Here is a 19,977-nt window from a genome sequence, read left to right as displayed (position 1 = left end):
GCTACTCTGAACCTCTTGGGGAGATGTTGTTAGCCAGAGGCTTGCCCTAGCTGGTTTTAAAGGTTCCCCCAACTTCACATCTATCAAATAAAAAATCCAGATAAGAGTAATAGAAAAAATTATAGTGGCTTTTACCAAGAAAGTACACCTGTGTAACTTTCAGACAGTCAGAAGCAGTGGGACGGATCACCCATCTCCTCCAGCCCTGGAAACCTTTTCTAGGTAAGGCTGGCCTTAGATGGATGTTCTAACAAGGGGTACAGAGGCCAGAGGTGCTATCTAGTGAAAGCAGCACTTAAAGGTCTAACAATTTTCAATATTATGCTGAGCAGCAATAAGAAAAAATGTGATTCTGAAAATTGGCTTGAACTCAAGTTAAACAGCTTCTCTGTAATAGTCATTTTAGGAAAGGCAACAGTGACTGCAGTGAGAGAAATTATAAAAGCCATGCTAATTATGGTCAAGTACTTTTTATTCACTGAGGGTTTTGTTTGTTTGTTTGTTTGTTTTTTGTTTTTGGTGTTTTGGTTTTTTTTGCGGTTACGCGGGCCTCTCACTGTTGTGGCCTCTCCCGTTGCGGAGCACAGGCTCCGGACGCGCAGGCTCAGTGGCCATGGCTCACGGGCCCAGCCGCTCCGCGGCATGTGGGATCTTCCCGGACCGGGGCACAAAGCCGTGTCCCCTGCATCGGCAGGCGGACTCTCAACCACTGTGCCACCAGGGAAGCCCTATTCACTGAGTTTTGATACATAAGACATCTTCTGGTAAATATAGGTCAAGGGGCCCCTTGAAATTATAGAATGTTGAACAATTTTATTTTCAAAGCATGATGGATTTCTGTATAAACTCTACTTCTCCTAAGTAGGAAATAGTTATTAATAATTTTAATTAATTCAAAATAATTCAAACTTCTTATCATCTTGCATTTTTATCAAGAGAGGAAGGATGGACTGAAGTTAATCTTTTCACTAAAATCTATGAGAAGGTTAAATATAAACATATATCCAAAGAGAATGGTTACCTAATTAAATTAAGAACCCTGGAAGTAAATATTTACATATAATATCCTGAAACTGTGTAGAAGCCAGCACTGGCATCTAATTATTAAAGTGGAACCTCTAACTGGACAACATAGCCCGATGACTCAATATGCTTGAAAACAAACATTTATCAAACAATATTCTGTAAGTCTGACTGGTCTTCTTGTCTAAGCAAAATTTTACATCTGAAAACCAGTGAGCCACCATCTGGATCATTTCCAATTTTGTTAAACTCAATCATCATCAAAAACTGAGAGAGCATCTCACAATGTGATTATGAACACATCCAAATCCCTTTCAGCCAATCTCCTAGGCTTGTAACACATAGTACCTGAGGTGGTACTGCAATCATTTCTTGGAGAAACCGAGGGGGAATTTCTCTGAGCTCGGACACTTTCACAGACGTCACAGTGCCAGAGTCCAGGAATTGAACATCAAGAGCCCGGCTGCTGTGAACATTCGTGATCTGCAATGAGACAAGTGTTGGCTGATTTATTAGCATATCCAAAAGGCCAAAATGCTTCTGCGCAATTACATTTTGTACAGCTCTAAAATGCATATAAAAAGCAACAAAAACTATCAGTGCTGATTAAATTTTCTCTTATTTTAAAATGTACTTATTTACCAAATAGATATTCTTTTATAGTAGAATTGATTTCAACATCTTGCTGTTAATTCATAAATATAGTAATAATTACTATGTTTTCAATTCTAGGATACTACTGATTGTAAAACAATTTGATACATTATTATATACTGCTGATCGTAAGATACAGTCTGTTCTCCAAAATATTAGGATGTGAGGAAAAAAAAAACTACTGTGTCTTAGCAATGAGGAAATAATAGAGAGAATTCAGAGACAGAATTTTACTTGTAGTAGGTAAACACTATGTATTTTTTTTTTTAGAGTTAAACTTGGTCTTTTTAAAAAATTAATTAATTAATTTTTGGCTACATTGGGTCTTCGTTGCTGCACGCGGGCTTTCTCTAGTTGCGGTGAGTGGGGGCTACTCTTCGTTACGGTGCGCAGGCATCTCATTGCAGTGGTTTCTCTTGTTGCAGAGCATGGGTTCTAGGTGTGCGGGCTCAGTAGTTGTGGCTTGCAGGCTCTAGAGCCCAGGCTCAGTAGTTGTGGTGCACAGGCTTAGACGCTCTGCAGCATGTGGGATCTTCCTAGACCAGGGCTTGAACCCGTGTCCCCTGCATCGGTAGGCGGATTCTTAACCACTGCGCCACCAGGGAAGTCCCAATACTATGTATTTTTAAAACATGACACATTTTGGTATTTTATAGCCCAATGATACTTTGTGTCATTTGTCAAAAATGGGAACATCATTAATCATTAGAGAAATGCAAATCAAAACTACAATGAGATATCGTCTCACACCGGTCAGAATGGCCATCATCAAAAAATCTACAAACAATAAATGCTGGAGAGGGTGTGGAGAAAAGGGAACCCTCTTGCACTGTTGGTGGGAATGTAAATTGATACAGCCACTATGGAGAACAGTATGGAGGTTCCTTAAAGAACTAAAAATAGAATTACCATATGACCCAGCAATCCCACTACTGGGCATATACCCTGAGAAAACCATAATTCAAAAAGAGACACGAACCACAATGTTCATTGCAGCACTATTTACAATAGCCAGGACGTGGAAGCAACCTAAGTGTCCAGCAACAGATGAATGGATAAATAAGATGTGGTACATATATACAATGGAATATTACTCATCCATAAAAAAGAAACGGAATTGAGTTATTTGTAGTGAGGTGGATGGACCTAGAGTCTGTCATACAGAGTGAAGTAAGTCAGAAAGAGAAAAACAAACACTGTATGCTAACACATATATATGGAATCTAAAACAAAAACAAAAACAACAAAAAAAAAACCATGGGCATGAAGAACCTAGGGGCAGGACGGTAATAAAGACACAGACATAGAGAATGGACTTGAGGACACGGGGAGGGGGAAGGGTAAGCTGGGACAAAGTGAGAGAGTGGCATGGACATATATACACTACCAGACGTAAAATAGATAGCTAGTGGGAAGCAGCCGCATAGCATAGGGAGATCAGCTCGGTGCCTTGTGACCACCTAGTGGGGTGGGATGGGGAGGGTGGGAGGGAAGGAGATTCAAGAGGGAGGAGATATGGGGATATATGTATATGTATAACTGATTCACTTTGTTATAAAGCAGGAACTAACACACCATTGTAAAGCAATTATACTCCAATAAAGATGTTTTTAAAAAAATGGGTAAGTTACACACTGAATCAAAGCAATAATTACCTACTTGTAGCCAAATGGCAACAACACAATGTAAGATCCTGGATGCACCTTTAAACGCCACAATCTCCCCTAATATGCCCCTAAAATGCCATTGTGACACTTGCCATTGTTAAATATTTACAGTGGCCAAATATAGCCCCACGGGGGTGGTTATCTGGGCTGAGATCTCATGCCTACAACTGCACTAACTGCTACCTAAGCGTGGTGGTGCCTTCGGTATGATGACTGTTGAGAACTGGGCCACTTTCGTCTTGGAAGTCAGATTCGCCAGAAGTGAAGCCTTTTTCTACTGCCTGAGAGAATGCTTGATTAATATAATAGCATAAATTTTTAAATCTCTTAAGACATGATAAACACAAACAGTCCCAGGGAGGAATATTTTAAAAAGTATTTGTTTATTCAAACATACATACTGAACATATATATTGGTATGGATGGTATCTGTTGAATGCTTGTTATATCCAGGCATAACTAGGCTGCAAAGATATACTTCCCCTTCTCAAAGAGCTCCTAGTGCCATGAGAGACGACACAAATACATAACCATACTATAATGTAGTAAAGGCAATAATGAAGTTGCGCTTGGGGTACAGTGAGAACACAGAGGGTGGGTACCTGACCCAGCAGGAAGCAGGTGTTAGGGCAAGCTTTCAGGAGGAGGGAATGCCTAGAATTGGTACTTTTCTTTAAAAATTTACTTTTTTTTCTTCTTATTTTAGTAAAATGCCTCCATTGTAGAAAATTTAGATACTTAATGATATAAAAATCACTCGTAATCTACTATAGGTTACAATTATCCTTCTAGTCTTTTACCCATGATTCACAAAAGAACTGATTTACAAGAATTACAAAATATTTGTAGATACTATTTCATAGTTGACTGCTTTCCACTCAGTGTCTCATAAAAATATTTCATGTTGTTTGTCTTCTATGTCATTTTAATGTTATTTAAGTCTATCATATAGATACATTGTGACTTATCTATCAAATCACTTTGGCTGGATAATTTAAGTTGTGTAAATTTGTTTACACAGATTTGTTACTTTAAGAAATAATCATATTTATTGGGCATTTTTATTCCCTTTTTCACAAACTGAAATTTCATAAATTTCACAAATTTATGTCCTTTCAGAGCTGCACCTTAAATGATGAATGGGAGTAAAGAGTCCAGTTAGGGGCGAATCTGGACATTTCAAATAGAGGGGAGAGGATGGGCAAAGGCACACACATACTTCTTACGTGTGGGGCCTACAAGCATTTTGGTTACGTTAGAGCATAAAATGAGAGGCCGGGCGAGGCAAGAGGTGAGGCTGGGAGACAGGCAAAGGCAAGGTCTAAGAGAACCAGATATCATGCCTTCAAGAACTAAGACTTTACCCTGTAGATGAGAAGCCAATGTCAAGCCTTAAGTAGAAGAATGAGATGGTCAGCTTTATAAAATTGCTGGTGAGGGCTTTGGGATCAGATAGATTTGGTTTTAAACCTCAGCTCTCCCACTTTTTAGCTGGATGACTTTCCTCATCAGTAAAAATGGGGATAACAGGGTTTTGTGAACATGAAATGAGATCAGTCATGTTTAAAAAAGCACTTAGTGTCATGGAAACAGTAAGTCTCGTCATAAGTTGGATGTATAATTATTTGCATTTTGGGTTGCTACTCCTAGTGATACGGAGCTCGACTAGAGGAAGACAGGAGTGAAGGCAGAGGAACCAGTTGGTGTGGTACTGCGGTGTTCCATGCAAGAATTAACCAAGTTGTAAAATCATCAGTGTTTGGTGATTAGTTGCACTTGGGGCTGAGGAAAAGGTAGGAGTCAAAGATAACTCTTAAGAAACAGCCTGAATGGCTGCATGAATGGAGGTACCACTAAAATAGAGATAAGGGAGAAAGGTAAGGATGGGGAAAGATAATTTTGGTTTCATACATGTAGAACTTAAAAGAGTTTGTGAGATGGACAATTAGGCTGGCTTTTTGCTCAAATCTGCAGCCCATCAAGGACTGGAAAACAAATTTGGGAGTCATTAAGGCCAAAATGGTACCTGAAACTATGAGATAGGATTACCTAGAAGGATGCAGAGGCCGAGAAGAGTGATGAGCCTGGACAGGACTTTGGGACACTGACATTTCAGAAGTGGGGGTGGAAGGAGGTTTGGGTGAAAAATGAGAGAAAGAATTATTAGACTATCATGAGGAAAATTAGGATTTGATAACATGGTAGCCTAGTGAGAAGAGAATTTCAAGTTTCAACACTGTTCGATGCAGCAAAGAGGTCTGGTACGACAAGACCTGGAAGATACTAATTCAACTGCACAATTAAGATGCTGTTCACAAGAACAGGTTCTGTGATGGAGTGTGGGCAGAAGTCACGTGGCAGTGACTGAGGACTGACTGGAAGATGGTGCAGAGTGAATGCAGACCACTTCTACAGGGAAACAGGGAGAGTAATGGCCACTGCACTGAATAAAGTTGGTTGGATGTACAGAATAAGTTCAGAATGTATAGGCACTACAGTTTAGACAAGTTACAAGTCAAGAGCAAATACATCACTTAAACACAGGATCTGCTTTTCATTAATCATCTTTCTTTCCTTAACTTTCTATGCATCACTAAGAGAATGAACACTTTTGCTACCTCAAAAGTAGATAATACACAACTTGATAGTAATAAAAATAATACTAGATATTTATCTAAAGTATTTGAGCATACACTGAGAAGGTATTTTTGCCAAAAAGGCATAGCCTGATTCCACACACGGAGAAACTCAAGTTGAGAGACACTCTACAAAACACTGCTACTCTTCAAGAGGCCACAAACAACAAAGACTGAGCAACTTCCAGGTTGGAGGAAACTAAGAAGACATGACAACCAAATACATCTTGGGATCCTGGACCAGAAAAAGGACATATGGAGGACAATCTGGGAAATGTCAGTATGTTCTGCAGATTAGTTAATAATATTGTACCAATGTTAATTTCCTTATTTTGATAATCGTTATGTAAGACATTAACAATTGGAGATGGTGGGTAAAGGGCATATGGGAACTCCTTAAAATATTTTTGCAACTTTCTAAAAGTCTGAAATTACTTCAGAATAAAAGGTTAAAAAATTAAGTATTTGTGCATTTATATATTATACACTAAACAGCACAGAGCTTTAAAATTCAGATAATGTCGCGTTCTTTTTAACAAATCATGTTTTGAAGTTTATAGCTAAGCACCCAAATCTTAGTCATATGACTCCAGATCTCAACTTTCTGACACACATTCACATTGACAATAATTATTTCAAAACTGATGCTTCATTAAAGTGGCCATGACCAAGATTTACTTAAATAAAGGGAAAATCAGTACAATTAAGTTATCACAATGTTGCTATGCAGTAATAAAACTCAATAAAGCAATGATTCTTACTTAGGATTGGTTTCTTTGAGAATCTTAAGAAAATTATGAATACTTTCCCTCCAAAATACATAATACACACACACACACACACACACACACACACACATAATTTGCATACAATTGTGGGGGAGGGGTCCAGGCGCTCCCTGTAAGCAGAGGTCTTTGCACCTAGGTTAAGCACCACTGTGGAAAAAAAAAAAAAAAATCAAGCCCAGATTTGCAATTTTACTAACTGGGCAAAATAGATATCAAAAAAAAAAAAAAAAAAAAAAAGAAGACGACGAAGAAAAGAAAGAAACCACAAAAATCCAAAACCTACCTTTGAAAAACATACAGAGATTTATGACAAAATATAACAAACCTCCTTGCAAATTCATAACTGAGCTTGTAAGAAAATATAACAATTATTAGGCCCTGGAAATAGAGGAATATGTGAACACTGAAACCCAAGCCATCCTGGGCAGGGGTGAGGGAGGACATGAGATGCCCCCAAGAAGCCAGAACGCTCAAAGGGCCACCCCTCCAGGGAGGGGTGACCCTGGAGAGCAATTAGGCATTCCCTATGCCCAGAAATTCCACTCCTACGTATGTATCCTGGGAGATATGCACAGGAAGGTTCATGGTAGTGCTGTTTATAGCAAAAAATTTGACACACTCTAAATATCCATTGTCAGAAGAATGGAGCGATAATGTTGGCGTATTCATACACTGTTACAGCATATAGCAGGGAAAACAGATTACATCACAAACATAATGAATGAAAAAGCATGTTATAGAAGAATCAATACATCTTACAGTTTGTGTAAATTTTTAAGACATTCATTCATTTAGTTATACTTTATTCATGTTTTTACTATAAATATTATATATACTATTCACTTCTACATTTTAAATATCTCTATATTGAAATATACAGAGAGTAAAAGTATGTGTGTATAGACACAAATATAGTAAAAGTCTAAAGCAGTGAATAGGAAGGAGAAACACCAAATTCAGCAGGTAGCTCCCCCAGGGGTGGGAGTAAAAGAAAGGGCTGCAGACAGGGAGCATCAACTGTACTGGTCTTATGTATCATGTTTTATTTCTTAAACTGGTGATGAGTATATGGATGCTTACTCCATTTTTTAAAAACCTCATTTATATGTCTGAAATATTTCATCTTAAGTTTAAAAAAGGTCAAGTGACTAATTTTACCTCTACTCGTAACCATTTTCCTTTGGAATGGAAGAGGCAGATTTTCCCACAGAAGGGTAATGAAACGAAGAACTCAGAGGTCATGTGCTGCAAAACAGAAACACATGACACTTATTACTCTCGGCAAAGAGCACGTTGCTACACCATGAGAAAAACACCACTGTGGCACAGGCAACTGCTTCACCCATATGTGATCAGACTTTCGGCGAGGTGTGTGCTGCAGTGGACGCAGCACATGTACAGGGGTTGTAGGGCTTCTGCCTTGTTTCTCATATGTTGGTGGCAGCCATCTACCCTCCTTCCTTGCACATGGCTCATAAATCAGCCTTGTTAAAATGTCTAAAAATGTTAGCATGGAGGTCAGTACAATTCATCCAGGCTCAGGCACCATCAGTTAAACACAAAGAGGGAAGATGAATCCGATAAAATGAACAGCCTGGATGAAAGGGAAGCAGTTAGGCTAGCTGTTCGTAAGGCCTCCTCTTTTCATCTTTTAACATTCAGTATTCAAAGATAAGATTTTAATCCTAAACAAAAGAAACGTTATCAACACAAATATGGATATCAGTGCCAGTTCAATGTTGTTCAATGTTTTCATCCTCCTCCTCTGCTGTAGCTTGAAATGGGGGACCTGCCATTGCCTATTTCCTTCTGGGTGAATGTTGCTACTCTCCCCAAAGGCAATGTCTCCTTCCACTTGAGTTTCCAGGGCACTAAGAACTATCAAGAGTGCTTTTCACCATTATAGATTATAAGCACATGCATGCAAATGAGTAACTAGAGTCACCCTCTGGATGTCTCAGATTTCTCTAGGATAGATCAGCAAATCAAACTTAAGTAATGACCTTGAGATACAAGCTAAGACATCTGTAACAGAGAAAGAGGTAAAGCTATAGATCTAACGTCTCAATTCTAGGCTGTAGTCTAAATACAAGTTTAATCCACTTCAGCAAATATTTTGGAATACCTATTTTATGTAAGACACTAGATAACTTACTATAGTACCTAAGTGAATTAGGTACTTACCAGAAGCTGGTGAGGCTCAGTCTCCGCCCTCAGGAAGCCTATACTCTAGTAAAGCAAACAAATACCCAAACAGCTAAAACAATGCTGCATACAAGTGTCATGAGGCACTCAGGGTGCTCTGTAGGTCAGAGGCAAGGGTTCACTTCCAGGTGAGGGGGTCAGAGATAAAGTGGCATCAGAGTTTAGTCACTTGGAAACCACAGCATATTGTGGATTACAACTATAATGTCCAAATGGAGGTAAGGAAATCCCTTTAGGACCTTAAAACAAAACCTCTGCAGATCCTGATTCAGAAAATAATACTAGGATTAAAGGGAAAAGAGATTACTAATAAATGTAAACTGCAGAACCACATTTTCCAAGGCGCAGGTTCTCTCAGGGACCATAAAGAGGTTGGGGAGTGATGCCTTGGAAGGTTTATTCTCCTTCTCAATTCCATGGTTCCGTCTTTGCCCAGGCAGAGGAGCCAGCTGCTCAAGCAGGCAGTCATAGGCAGCTGCACTGTAGGCTCATCAACTGCACCTTGTGAATGACAAATCTACCAGTTGTTGCGCACTTTCTACATGCCAGGCCCTGTGCTGATAATAAGCAGCCTTGTGACTAGTCCTCATAACAATCCTGTGGGTACTCACTATTATTATCCTCATTTTACCATGCAGAAACTAGTGGGGATTTTTGTTTTTGTTTTAAATTCTGAAGTCTGGGGCTCTTACCCTCTATTTTAGAGAGTCTACCTTAAAATATAAAAAACGTACTACACATGTACAATTTAGTGACTCCTCTTGTTTGCAATGTTAGGACTCATCTTAGAGGTGGATACTGCTTGGCCATACCTTACAATGAAAGTATTCCTCTATCTTACGCAGAAGGTCGTTGAGCTTGTTCAAACCCTTACAAGGCACCTGGCAGTAGAGCGTGCCGTCGGAGCAAATATTAGTCACTCTGACATTTGTGTATATGGCATCGACCTGAAACAGAGGACACACCGAGGATGTGAGAACAGAGTGCAGCTCTTACCTACCTAAGGGGATCTACCTAAATAGCTCATTGAAAGTTTCTGCGCTTTTCAATCTTCTAAGCAAGCTGGAGGACAGATAGAATGAAATTCGTAACGTAAATGTGAAAAACTAGTTTGCATACCACTCTTTCCAAAAGGAATATCTGGTATCATTTGTGTCAGGCACAGAGTAGACATTTTGCATACATTATATTATTACCACTTTCTACTGTCTAAAAGGCTACGAGTATTTTTAGCTCTGCTTTAGCTCTGGTTTATCTTCTCCCCATTAATTTAGAAAAAGAATTATTATATAAAACATATTTTTGCAGCATTAACAGAAATAAAAATAAAAAACTCTCACAAAATCAATCCCATTATCAGTTTACTTTCTAATCCATGTCCATGGGCCACAGGAATTTTTAGTAACTTTTAAAAATTATAATCACAGTAAAGGTTTAATTTTAGCCATTTTTAGTCAAATCATAATATAAAGGCAATTCACTATTGTTCTACTTATTAAAACAAGTATTTTCCCAATGTTGCTATGAAGTCTTAAAAATGATCATTTTTAACATCTTATCCTATTCTTTCGAGTGGCTGCTCTATAATTTATTTAAAGGTGTCCTTTCCTACAGACATCTATGTTCTTCACATTTAAAAAATGTTAAAGCTAGCAATTTAATAAGCATCTTCACTGATCTAATTTTCCCTTCATTTGAATTATCCTCCCTTATTATCTTTGCAAAATAATTTCATATAAAATTAATATATGCTCATTGTAGAAACTGGAAAATAAAACAAAAATCCAATTCTTAATAATTACTATTTATATTTTGGCATTTCCCCTCCTTTTAGCTCCCTTCCTTCCTTTTTTTTCCCAATACATATGTAATCTGTCTCTATCTAGTGTTAGCCTAAAATGTACAACATTCTTTTCTGGTGAATTTCTTTCCTGTGATACTCGTGAAGAGACAACAGTGGTCACAGTGGTACCTGAAGGTGAACCTCTAGTGACTTGTCACATATGGCCTTTAAGCAGGTGGCATTGATGTTGATGTCATCTTCTCCTGAGGTATCGTACAGAACAACCAGTGGAATACCAGCTTTTTCAAGTATTTCCACTGCAAAGATCTTTCCACAAGTTAAAGATTCAACCACCTTCACTAAATCAGGATCATCACTTAGAACTTCCAACCCTGAAAAATATTGAATATTTAAGTTTCTACTTAATTAGAAGAATCATTTTAAGATGCAGAGATTGTGTTTGTTTTGGCTACTTATTACAATTATGAATCTACTACAAAATTCTTAAATTTTATAGGGAAGCTTTGTTATAAAATCTTCTTTATAGTATCCACCCTTAGGTTTAAAAATATTTATTATAACATGAATGCCCTTTTGAATGATTACACAAAGGCAGGCAATCTTAAAACAAGAAGAAAAGTTGACGATCAATCTGAATTTCTACCTTACGAGAAACAGCCTTCACTTTACTTACAAACACATATTTAAAACAAAAAGACTAACACATAAGGAAGTTGTCAGACAATTATGTCTGCCAGTCGTGTATTTGTAACACTCTTCCTAAAAAGATACCCTTGGTTTTTTCATTCTCTAATTAAATATACACAATTATTTCTTGCATGAACGTGCACTTATTGAAAATTTAGACAACCTTCCCCCCTCCCTTTCATTCTTTCTTTTTAAGTAATGAGGCCCTGAGGATACCAAAGAACTTTCAGATTTATGAAAGAAAGGTAAAATACTATTTAATGTAATGTGGTGAATTTTAGGTGAATTTTAGGTGAATTTTATTGCAGTCTAATTATTCTTTAAATTCTTGGAAAATTGTAATTTCATATATCATAATATGACAACTCTAAGTTAATCTATTAAACTAATTAAACTAGGACATCATTTCCCCAATGGTACTACAATGTCTATTTCTATATTTTTCCCCTTTAAATCCGTAAGCAAAAGTTCACAGACTCCTTCTGACCTACCTTTCTCTTGTTCATATTCTGTTCTCCAGACACACACCTCTATAGCTTTTATCAAACCTTTCATTTCAGCATCCTAAATCTTTTCCTATGTTCTTGATATGTTCTTTTCAAAACTAACTCCCACAGGTTTGTAACAGTATTTTTAAATTACTCGAGATTTATCTCACAGAGAGAGCCAAACCCAGTTCCTCTGACATAAAGACATCCCTGCTGGGAAGGAGGCATTTCTTCACGGGTCTAATTTTCATGAAAATAATTCTGATCGTCTTCTGAATATAGCTCTGGGTCTCCTGCATGAGGCATACATATTCCAATGTCTTTCCTCATCGTTAACGTGTGCCCCCATACTTTCAGGTCATCCCTACATGTCACTCTCACACATGTGCATTTCTCTACGCTTCCTTGAGGAGGAAAGAAAAGAACAGTGATACGTGACAGTGCCAGAGACCGCACATGATCCACAGCTGAACTCGTGCTTGGGTGCACGAGGGAGTGTTCCTTGCTAACAAGCAGCACCCACAGAGTCCATCTCAGTGGGAACGAACCTGGGAGTCACTTTACAACAGGTCGAACAACATGATTTACACTGATCCTGTATCCCACGATACAGGGCCTCGAACAGCTGTTACTAGGGCAGTTAGGGCAACAGCAACCAAACCCTCTCAGATGTCCAACAGGCTTTTTAATAATAAAGTTAAATGTGCTATATGTTATATATAATGTAACAAAAATATATTAAAACATTATAACATTTTTATAATGATCAAATCTTACAAAGAGAATATTAAACACGAATTTATTTATATCTTTCAAGAAATAACACGTTTTAACACCCTGAGATACTTAATATGTTTTAGGATTTAACCACCCCAAAGTACAATGGTAATACGTATCAAAGCGGAGAGCGCTTTTTTTTTTTAACTTAAAAAAATAATAATTATTTATTTATTTTTTATACAGCAGGTTCTTATTAGTTATCTATTTTATACATATTAGTGTATATATGTCAATCCCGATCTCCCAGTTCATCCCCTCCCCGGCCCCAACTTTCCCTGCTTGGTGTCTATACGTTTGTCAAAGTGGAGAGCACTTTAAAAAAAGTTCCTTTTACCTGCGAGCTTACACTTTGTAGCTTGGAATGACAGTGAACAGAACTTCGGGTTCAATTTGTATGCTTTGCTCTTTTCAACACTTTCACTAAAACCATAGTCAACATAGCATACCTAATGATAACAGAAACAACAACGTTTAGGTTCAAATAAAATTCTTTATCCTCATTTCTTAAAAAAAAATCACTTGATGCATTGAACTGGCTTCATTTTACCCCATAATCGGCATGCGAAGTGGCACCACTGCCTGGAAAGTGCCAGGGGAGGTGCCCCTGACTTAGCCCGGAAGAGGAATGCTGGGAATGGGACCAGGGGTGCCAGGGCTCCTGACTTCCAGGCCGCACTCCTCTGCTGCGCCTTTGCCAAAGGGGAGAAGAGGGAAGAGTGCTGAACTCCAAAGCCTTCTGTTGTCAGCTTCTCAGCAGCACACGTACCTGGTCTGCCAGCCCTGACTGTCCCCACCCTTTCCTTGCGGTCATAATGCCTACATCACCTTATTCTTTCTTGATTTATACAACCTCACTAAGGATCTGCTTCCTTAGGCAGATCCTTATTTATTTCTAGAGGAGGCATCACACTGGTGGTATTTATCAGATTCTAAATCCCCAGAGCAGCACTTGTGACGGCTTGCTCTCAGCTGTTATGCTTCCAGGGACCGAAATGCTTTCTGTCAATGACAACAATGATGTCACAGCTGGATAACATGGAATTCTACACTGTAAAGGCAGGTAATTCTGGGTTTTTTGGGGGCTGTGAAGCTGGGTTAGGCCTTCATCCAATTCAGGAAAAGGTCCCAAGTCTGCTGGACAGAGCTCTGTGTTTACAGAAACTTGCATGGCACTTCCTCACCACCATCACTTCCTCTCCATCACATCATGGAGAGCCTGGATATTATTTTTAGTGTATTAATAAAACCTTCAGTTGAAAAGGACTATATAACCAACGGCTTTTTCTTTTTGGAGAAAAATAAAATCTAGAGACATTAAGCTGTGGTTTAGAATAATAACTAGGAATCAGAGGGAAGGTGTTGAAAACTTAGTACGCTTCTCTAATTAAAGCAGATGGTTATAACAAATACAGAACAAATCACAAAAACGCAGGGCAAAGGCATGGCAAAGAAATACCAAGTAATACAGAGTTTTACTTTCTGCAATAAAATAAAGTCCACAGCTTCTGAGCACCGAGATTCTGACAGTAAGTATACAAAACAAAAATTCTCCCCATCAGAGAATCTAGGGAAGAAAAGAATAGAGATGACTAATGCCTTTCCCTGACCACCTGATAGCCGTGTCTGTGGGGCCTGTATATCCCATGTTGGAAAGGATCATCTCTTAATTAGAGTCCATATCTTGACTCAGTGCCTGCCGAGGCCTTGATCCCTGACAGGGTCCCCACACTACAGCCAGCCACTTCTCCAACCCCTAATTAGCACCTGCTTTTCCTTCCCAAAGGCCTCAGGATTCACACAGCTTTTTGTGTCCTTCAATAGCTATCAACACCCACAATTTGGATTCTGCTCTTCCTAGGCCTAAAATGGAGACAACATGTCTGTGAATAGGACAAAGTATGTGAAATCATGATTCCTGGGCAATCATGATTCCTGGGCAATTTAGAATGTACTCCTAGCACTAAGACACTATATACTGCTCAAAAATCTTCGAAGGGTTTCTGTAATGTCTGGAGCTTGTTTTCTTTTCTTTCTTCTTTTGAATCACGATACCATGCATTTGTATGTCAGCTGCGGCTCATAAAACATCTGCCCATGGACTGTCCAGCTGGACTCTCACCACCCTCTGTCCTGTGTCCTTTGGCCCTGAGATCAGCACAAGCAGGCTCGTAATCCTGGCACCGGGCCCCAGTTCATTCCTGGCTCTCTGGCTCCCTCAAGTGGCCGCAGGTCTCACAGCACCACCTGAGTAATAACCAGAAAACACCCCTGGGATGTGGGTTTGCGCCAGGCCAAACTGGCACCAACCTGAGGGGGTGACCGCATGTTCCTGTTTCTCATATTCAGCAAGCTCTGTGGAAAGCAAGAAGGGAATCTGTTCTTGCTGTCAGGCACAGTAAAATTCAAGAGAAACCAGACTTTCCAAGTAGCTGGGGTTTCTCCTAATAAAGGGTAAAATTCATCTCTGTCTGGTTCATGGGATGTGGGGAACAAGATCAGGCCAGGACTGCCACAACTACTGCTGCCTTAAGAGCTTACCACCGTACAACACACCAAGCTGCTATGTTTCTTCCTCACACCAGCTCACAGCTCTCAGAAGCAATGACACAGCCAGTGGCTTCCTCCTTTATGAGGTACTTTCCTGTTCTGGCTTCCGTGACGCTGCCTTCTTGGTTTTCCTCCTTCTTTGGCCATTCTGACAGTCTTCTTTGCTCCTCTCACACCCACCATCTAAATGCTGAAGTGTTTCAGAGCCTAGTTCTGGGTCCCCTTCTCTGCTCTATGGGTGATTCTTCCTCAAGGAGATCTGACCCAGTCCCATGGCTTCAAGTAGCACCTACACGCTGATGCCTCCCACCCTGCTGCTACATCTCCAGTCCTGACTTCTCTCTGAGCTCCAGGCTTGTCCAGGTGAAATCCGATAGCTTTTCTCAAACCTAACAGGTCCTACAAAATTCTTGATTCTCCTATATATTCGTTATTTTCCCTGATTTCCCAATTTCAATAAATGGCACCAATATCCACCAGGTTGCTCAAGTCCCAAACACAGTAGCCTTCCTGAATCTTCTCCTTTCTTCTCTTCCACATCCAATGAATTAGTGTCCTGTCAGTTCTACCTCCAAATACATCCTGAATATGTCCCATTACCTCTGTCTCCACTGTTTCTACCCTAATTCAGGTTACAAGTTGCTGGCTACTGCAATAGCCAACTAACCAGTCTTACTTTCCTTCTCTACACTACTACAATCCATGCCCCACACAGGCACTGGAACAATCTTTGAAGCAAATAAACCAGATCACATCTCCCTGCTTATCCCTTCTTTCAAAATTATTTTCTATCATAGCACCCTGGTTATTTCCTTCACTGCTATTAAATTGTCCTGTTTATTTATTGTATACTTGTTCATTACCTGTCTTCTTTTACTAGCATATAAGTTTCTTGAGAACAAGGACTTGTCAGTCTTGTCTCCTGCCCTAGGACAGTGGAAAAAATGAATGAAAAGTTTAACAGGCAGATACTATCATAATGATAGTGTCTGATTTTATAGGTAAGGAATCAGAGAAGTTAAATAACTTTCCCAAGGCCACACAGCTAGAAGTGGCAGAGTTGGGACTCAAACTCAGGTCTAACTGACTCCAGAGCTTAAACTCCCAAAGTAGAGGTAAGGAAGGAAGAGGAAGGCCCAAGTGATTTTTGCCTTATAGATCTCAGACTGGGAGATATCCTTGTGGAGTATTTGTAGCATTTATTATAAACACTGATGCACTGTTAACATGTCACCAGGGTTTGTATGGTTCTTCTCTTCATAAGCAATCCCTGTGCCTTCAAATAGCTTAAGTTGTGTTGGACTTCCTAAGGGCAGGGAAACGGTCAGCAAGTAGACTGAAGTTTAGCTAGGAATGTCTGGAGCAGTTATCTCCTATCGACTAGAGGCCATTCAGGTTTCTCACTGAGCACAAAGCAGTGATGGGGCCACACTGACTGGGGTCCTGTTCACCTGGACTTCCCACCTCCTGCAGTGCTAAGGATTCAGAGATGTGCTAACCCTGCTTGCAAAATTTAGACAAAACCGTGCCTTCGTGAGTGAGTTCTGATTCTGGGTCTCTGAGCTGAGGGAAAGAAGAGGCAATGGGGCAGAGGATGATCACCACGAACGTGGCCAAGTCTGGAAGTATTAGAGCCTCTGATGGAAGAGACTGGTGAACGAGCCCTCTGACCTTTCCAAGATGACCAAGAGGGCAAGACTTGGGGCATGGCCCAAGTCTTATCTGGGATTCTCCTCAGCTGGCTGTGCAAGAAGGGAGAGAAGAATGCCATCTCCTCTAATCAGTATGGTTTCCCTCACTCCAAAGTATTGACCTTGATAAGAAGACCACAGAGCTCTGATCAGTATTCATTATATAACCTTGGGGGATAGGAATAGAGGTTTTTTTCCTGCTTACATCATGGGTTATGGTACTACAATGGAGAAGAATTTTTTTTCTTTTTTTTAAACTAAAACTCTAAGATAATATAACTACCACTGACTTAAAAGTTGACAGGGATAATCTTTTACAGGCACTATCTTTTCAACTTCTGGGGAAAACTAAATATAGTTAGAGGGGACACAATATTAGAAGCAACATTTTCATCTGAAAAATAATGTGTTTGTCTTCATAATGCTTGCCTTTATTTTGTTCTCTTCTGTTGAGGTGACCTGTGCCCGTAACCAAGCATCCTCCTCAGCATTTACAGCCACCAACTGGCCAATCTGCACAGTCTGGACTGGTGTGACCTTAGAGTTCTTACTGTAATACTCCTTCATCTCATCTTCCATTAATTCCTGAGCAGCAGAATAGTCTCTGCCCACATACCTAAATTAAAGGAAGAGAACACAAATGAAGCAACCTGGAAGAAGGAAAGCTACAGGAATTCATTAATATTACTGTTTTTCTACGGTCATCTTTGATTCCAGGCTCAGACTTGCTTACACTGACAGGGAGGAGAACATGGAGTTAGTAAACAATTGTATCTTGAAAAAGGAGAATACAATACTGTGGAGCTCACAAAACAAGACCAAGGTCTAACACACCACACAACAGAGCAAATGCTCAACAACAATCCAGAGAACTAGAGGATATAACAGTAAGCAGTCAGGGAGGACCAGGTTGAGAGAAGACTCAAGGGAAGGAAAGAGAGGAAGTGGAAAGGAAGACACCAGTGGAAGCCAGATGAGCAAGAGTCAACCTGAGATTATGACTCAGGCTGCTGGAGATCTGTGTAGATTTCTGAGAAGAGAATGTAGTTGATAGTTCTGCCTTAACTAAGGCTGGGTCTGAACGAGTCTCAATCTCTGAAAATCAATGAAATCCGACTCCTCCTAGAGAAAAACAAACCCTTGAAAACAATAAATAGAACCATGTGACAACCCATCCCTCCAACTTACTGAACAAATTTGAACAAATTACAACAAAATGTTGAGTTCTGATACCCTTAAAGAGATGACATGTTCTAGATAAATGCCTCTTTAAGTTGCATGCTTTTTAAGAAATGTTTTTTCCAGGATACTCTTCTATCCCCCTTCTACAATTTTAGGCTGTTGACAACTGCAATCTCCTTGTCCTAGTTTATGTTATCAAAACATACTGTTTTGCTTTCTGCCATAAATAGGCTGCTGCTTCCTTGTCCTTTAGTCTTCAGAGACGATTCCAACAAAGGCCTCCTTCCAGGATGGAAAACCTGGCAAATCAAACCTGGCTCCTTTAACAGGAGCTATCTCAGCCATGGGATGAAGCTTTTTGAGTTTGAAGGCTGTGCTGTACCAGCACCAGAATCACCTGGCCAGCGAGATGGGGGATATGCCACAAGAACATTGCTCTTTGAACTGTTCTAGCTTCTACTCAGGGCCCAAGTGGTCCTATACAGCTTTCAGAAACTATTCCTTTTAGGAGTATCTTCCTGTATTTTTGGTAACTATCAGCAGGGCAGAAGAAACCAGAGTCAACCTATTTGTTACTAGAGGAAAAGAAGCTTTTAAAAGCCCTACACAAATGGAAATAATGCCTCTTTTGGAGGCAATGGCTATTTTAAAACAAAATATGACATGCATATTATTCACTCCAGAAACAGCTGTAAAAGCTCTGTCATACTCTATCATTTAAGGTTACTGAGCTTTACAAATGTTAGGGTACTGCCTGGAATACAGCCGCACTCTTGGCTCTGGAGTCTCCTAGTAGATCTGCAGCTCTGCCCAAATGCCCATTTCCTGGGACCTGGAGTCTCAGGGGGTCTCCTGGTAGTGCTACTACAGTCCTGGGAGCTCAACTGGCAGAGGCCTAGGCTGTAGCCCATGGTTTGGTAGTCTGCATAGCAATGGGCTCCTGCCAGGGAGGAGGGAGGTGGTGAGAAGCAGCATGAGATCTGCAGGCAGCTTCTGCTCTCTGTAGCCACCAACAGAGAACGATGCTAGCTACATGCCCTGGGCGGGGTAAGGAGGTAATGTGACAGTTGGTATAAGAGTGGGTAGTGGCAAGAATAAGGTCATACATTATCCCCAAATTACCTGAGCAAGTGAATAAAGAATGATATGCAGGCCAATTTAGACATGCCATAAATACAAAGTTTTACAAAGTTAATTTTTAGACTGGAGACAACAGATTCCCATACTTGACCTAAGGGTCAAGTACTTGACCATGGCACCTCCCTGTAACTTTTATGAGTCACAAATCTACTAGTTTCCAGAGTCTACTGCCTGGGTAAAGGTGTGGATGTAGAATAGGGTTCAGCCTGCTGGGGTCAGGGTGGTGGGGGGACACTAATGACCTAGGGTCAACCTAAGGGCAGACATTACCCATCATGCTTGCTGGTTGCCAGCCAGCCTGCTGAACACGTAGAATGCCGGCTCTGGGATTCTAACTTATACTGAAAGAGGGATCTAGATAACCTGAGGACCCTGGGCCTAATCATCCTGGAGTAGATTGAACCCCCATCCTATTGAAGTCCTGGAACTGATCCAGATTCCTGCCAGATCTTGGGAAGAACGTAAGAAATCACATGATTCATCCAGTCCAGTGCTGGGTGCTTGGTCTCTGAAAGTGGTACCAATGACTACTGGTAACAGATACCAAAGGATCCTGCCAAGGAAGCAGATTTAGATTTTCTTTATAATGTCAAATGGTAAAAGTTAGCAATGTGCTCCTCAACATCCTTCCTTTACCTCAGTTTATTAGTGACCCACAGTGGGAACCCTAACCCTCAGCAAGCTA

General features: G+C 40.1%; 1 protein-coding gene across 1 annotated transcript in view; it reads right to left on the bottom strand.

The window, feature by feature from the left end:
• TDRD7 (tudor domain containing 7) overlaps positions 1-19,977 on the bottom strand; it is a 93,154-nt gene that overhangs the window by 10,330 nt on the left and 62,847 nt on the right. Inside the window, exons 8-13 of the mRNA XM_060101784.1 lie at positions 17,400-17,586; positions 13,067-13,178; positions 10,946-11,148; positions 9,786-9,920; positions 7,927-8,013; positions 1,372-1,506 (exon numbers count right to left, since the gene is read on the bottom strand). Of these exons, the coding sequence (XP_059957767.1) occupies positions 1,372-1,506; positions 7,927-8,013; positions 9,786-9,920; positions 10,946-11,148; positions 13,067-13,178; positions 17,400-17,586 (859 nt within the window). The remainder of the gene's footprint in view (positions 1-1,371; positions 1,507-7,926; positions 8,014-9,785; positions 9,921-10,945; positions 11,149-13,066; positions 13,179-17,399; positions 17,587-19,977) is intronic.

The sequence above is a fragment of the Mesoplodon densirostris genome, chromosome 6, assembly GCF_025265405.1.
Source record: "Mesoplodon densirostris isolate mMesDen1 chromosome 6, mMesDen1 primary haplotype, whole genome shotgun sequence".
Classification (NCBI taxonomy): domain Eukaryota; kingdom Metazoa; phylum Chordata; class Mammalia; order Artiodactyla; family Ziphiidae; genus Mesoplodon; species Mesoplodon densirostris.
This window is presented reverse-complemented; position numbering and strand designations above follow the sequence as displayed.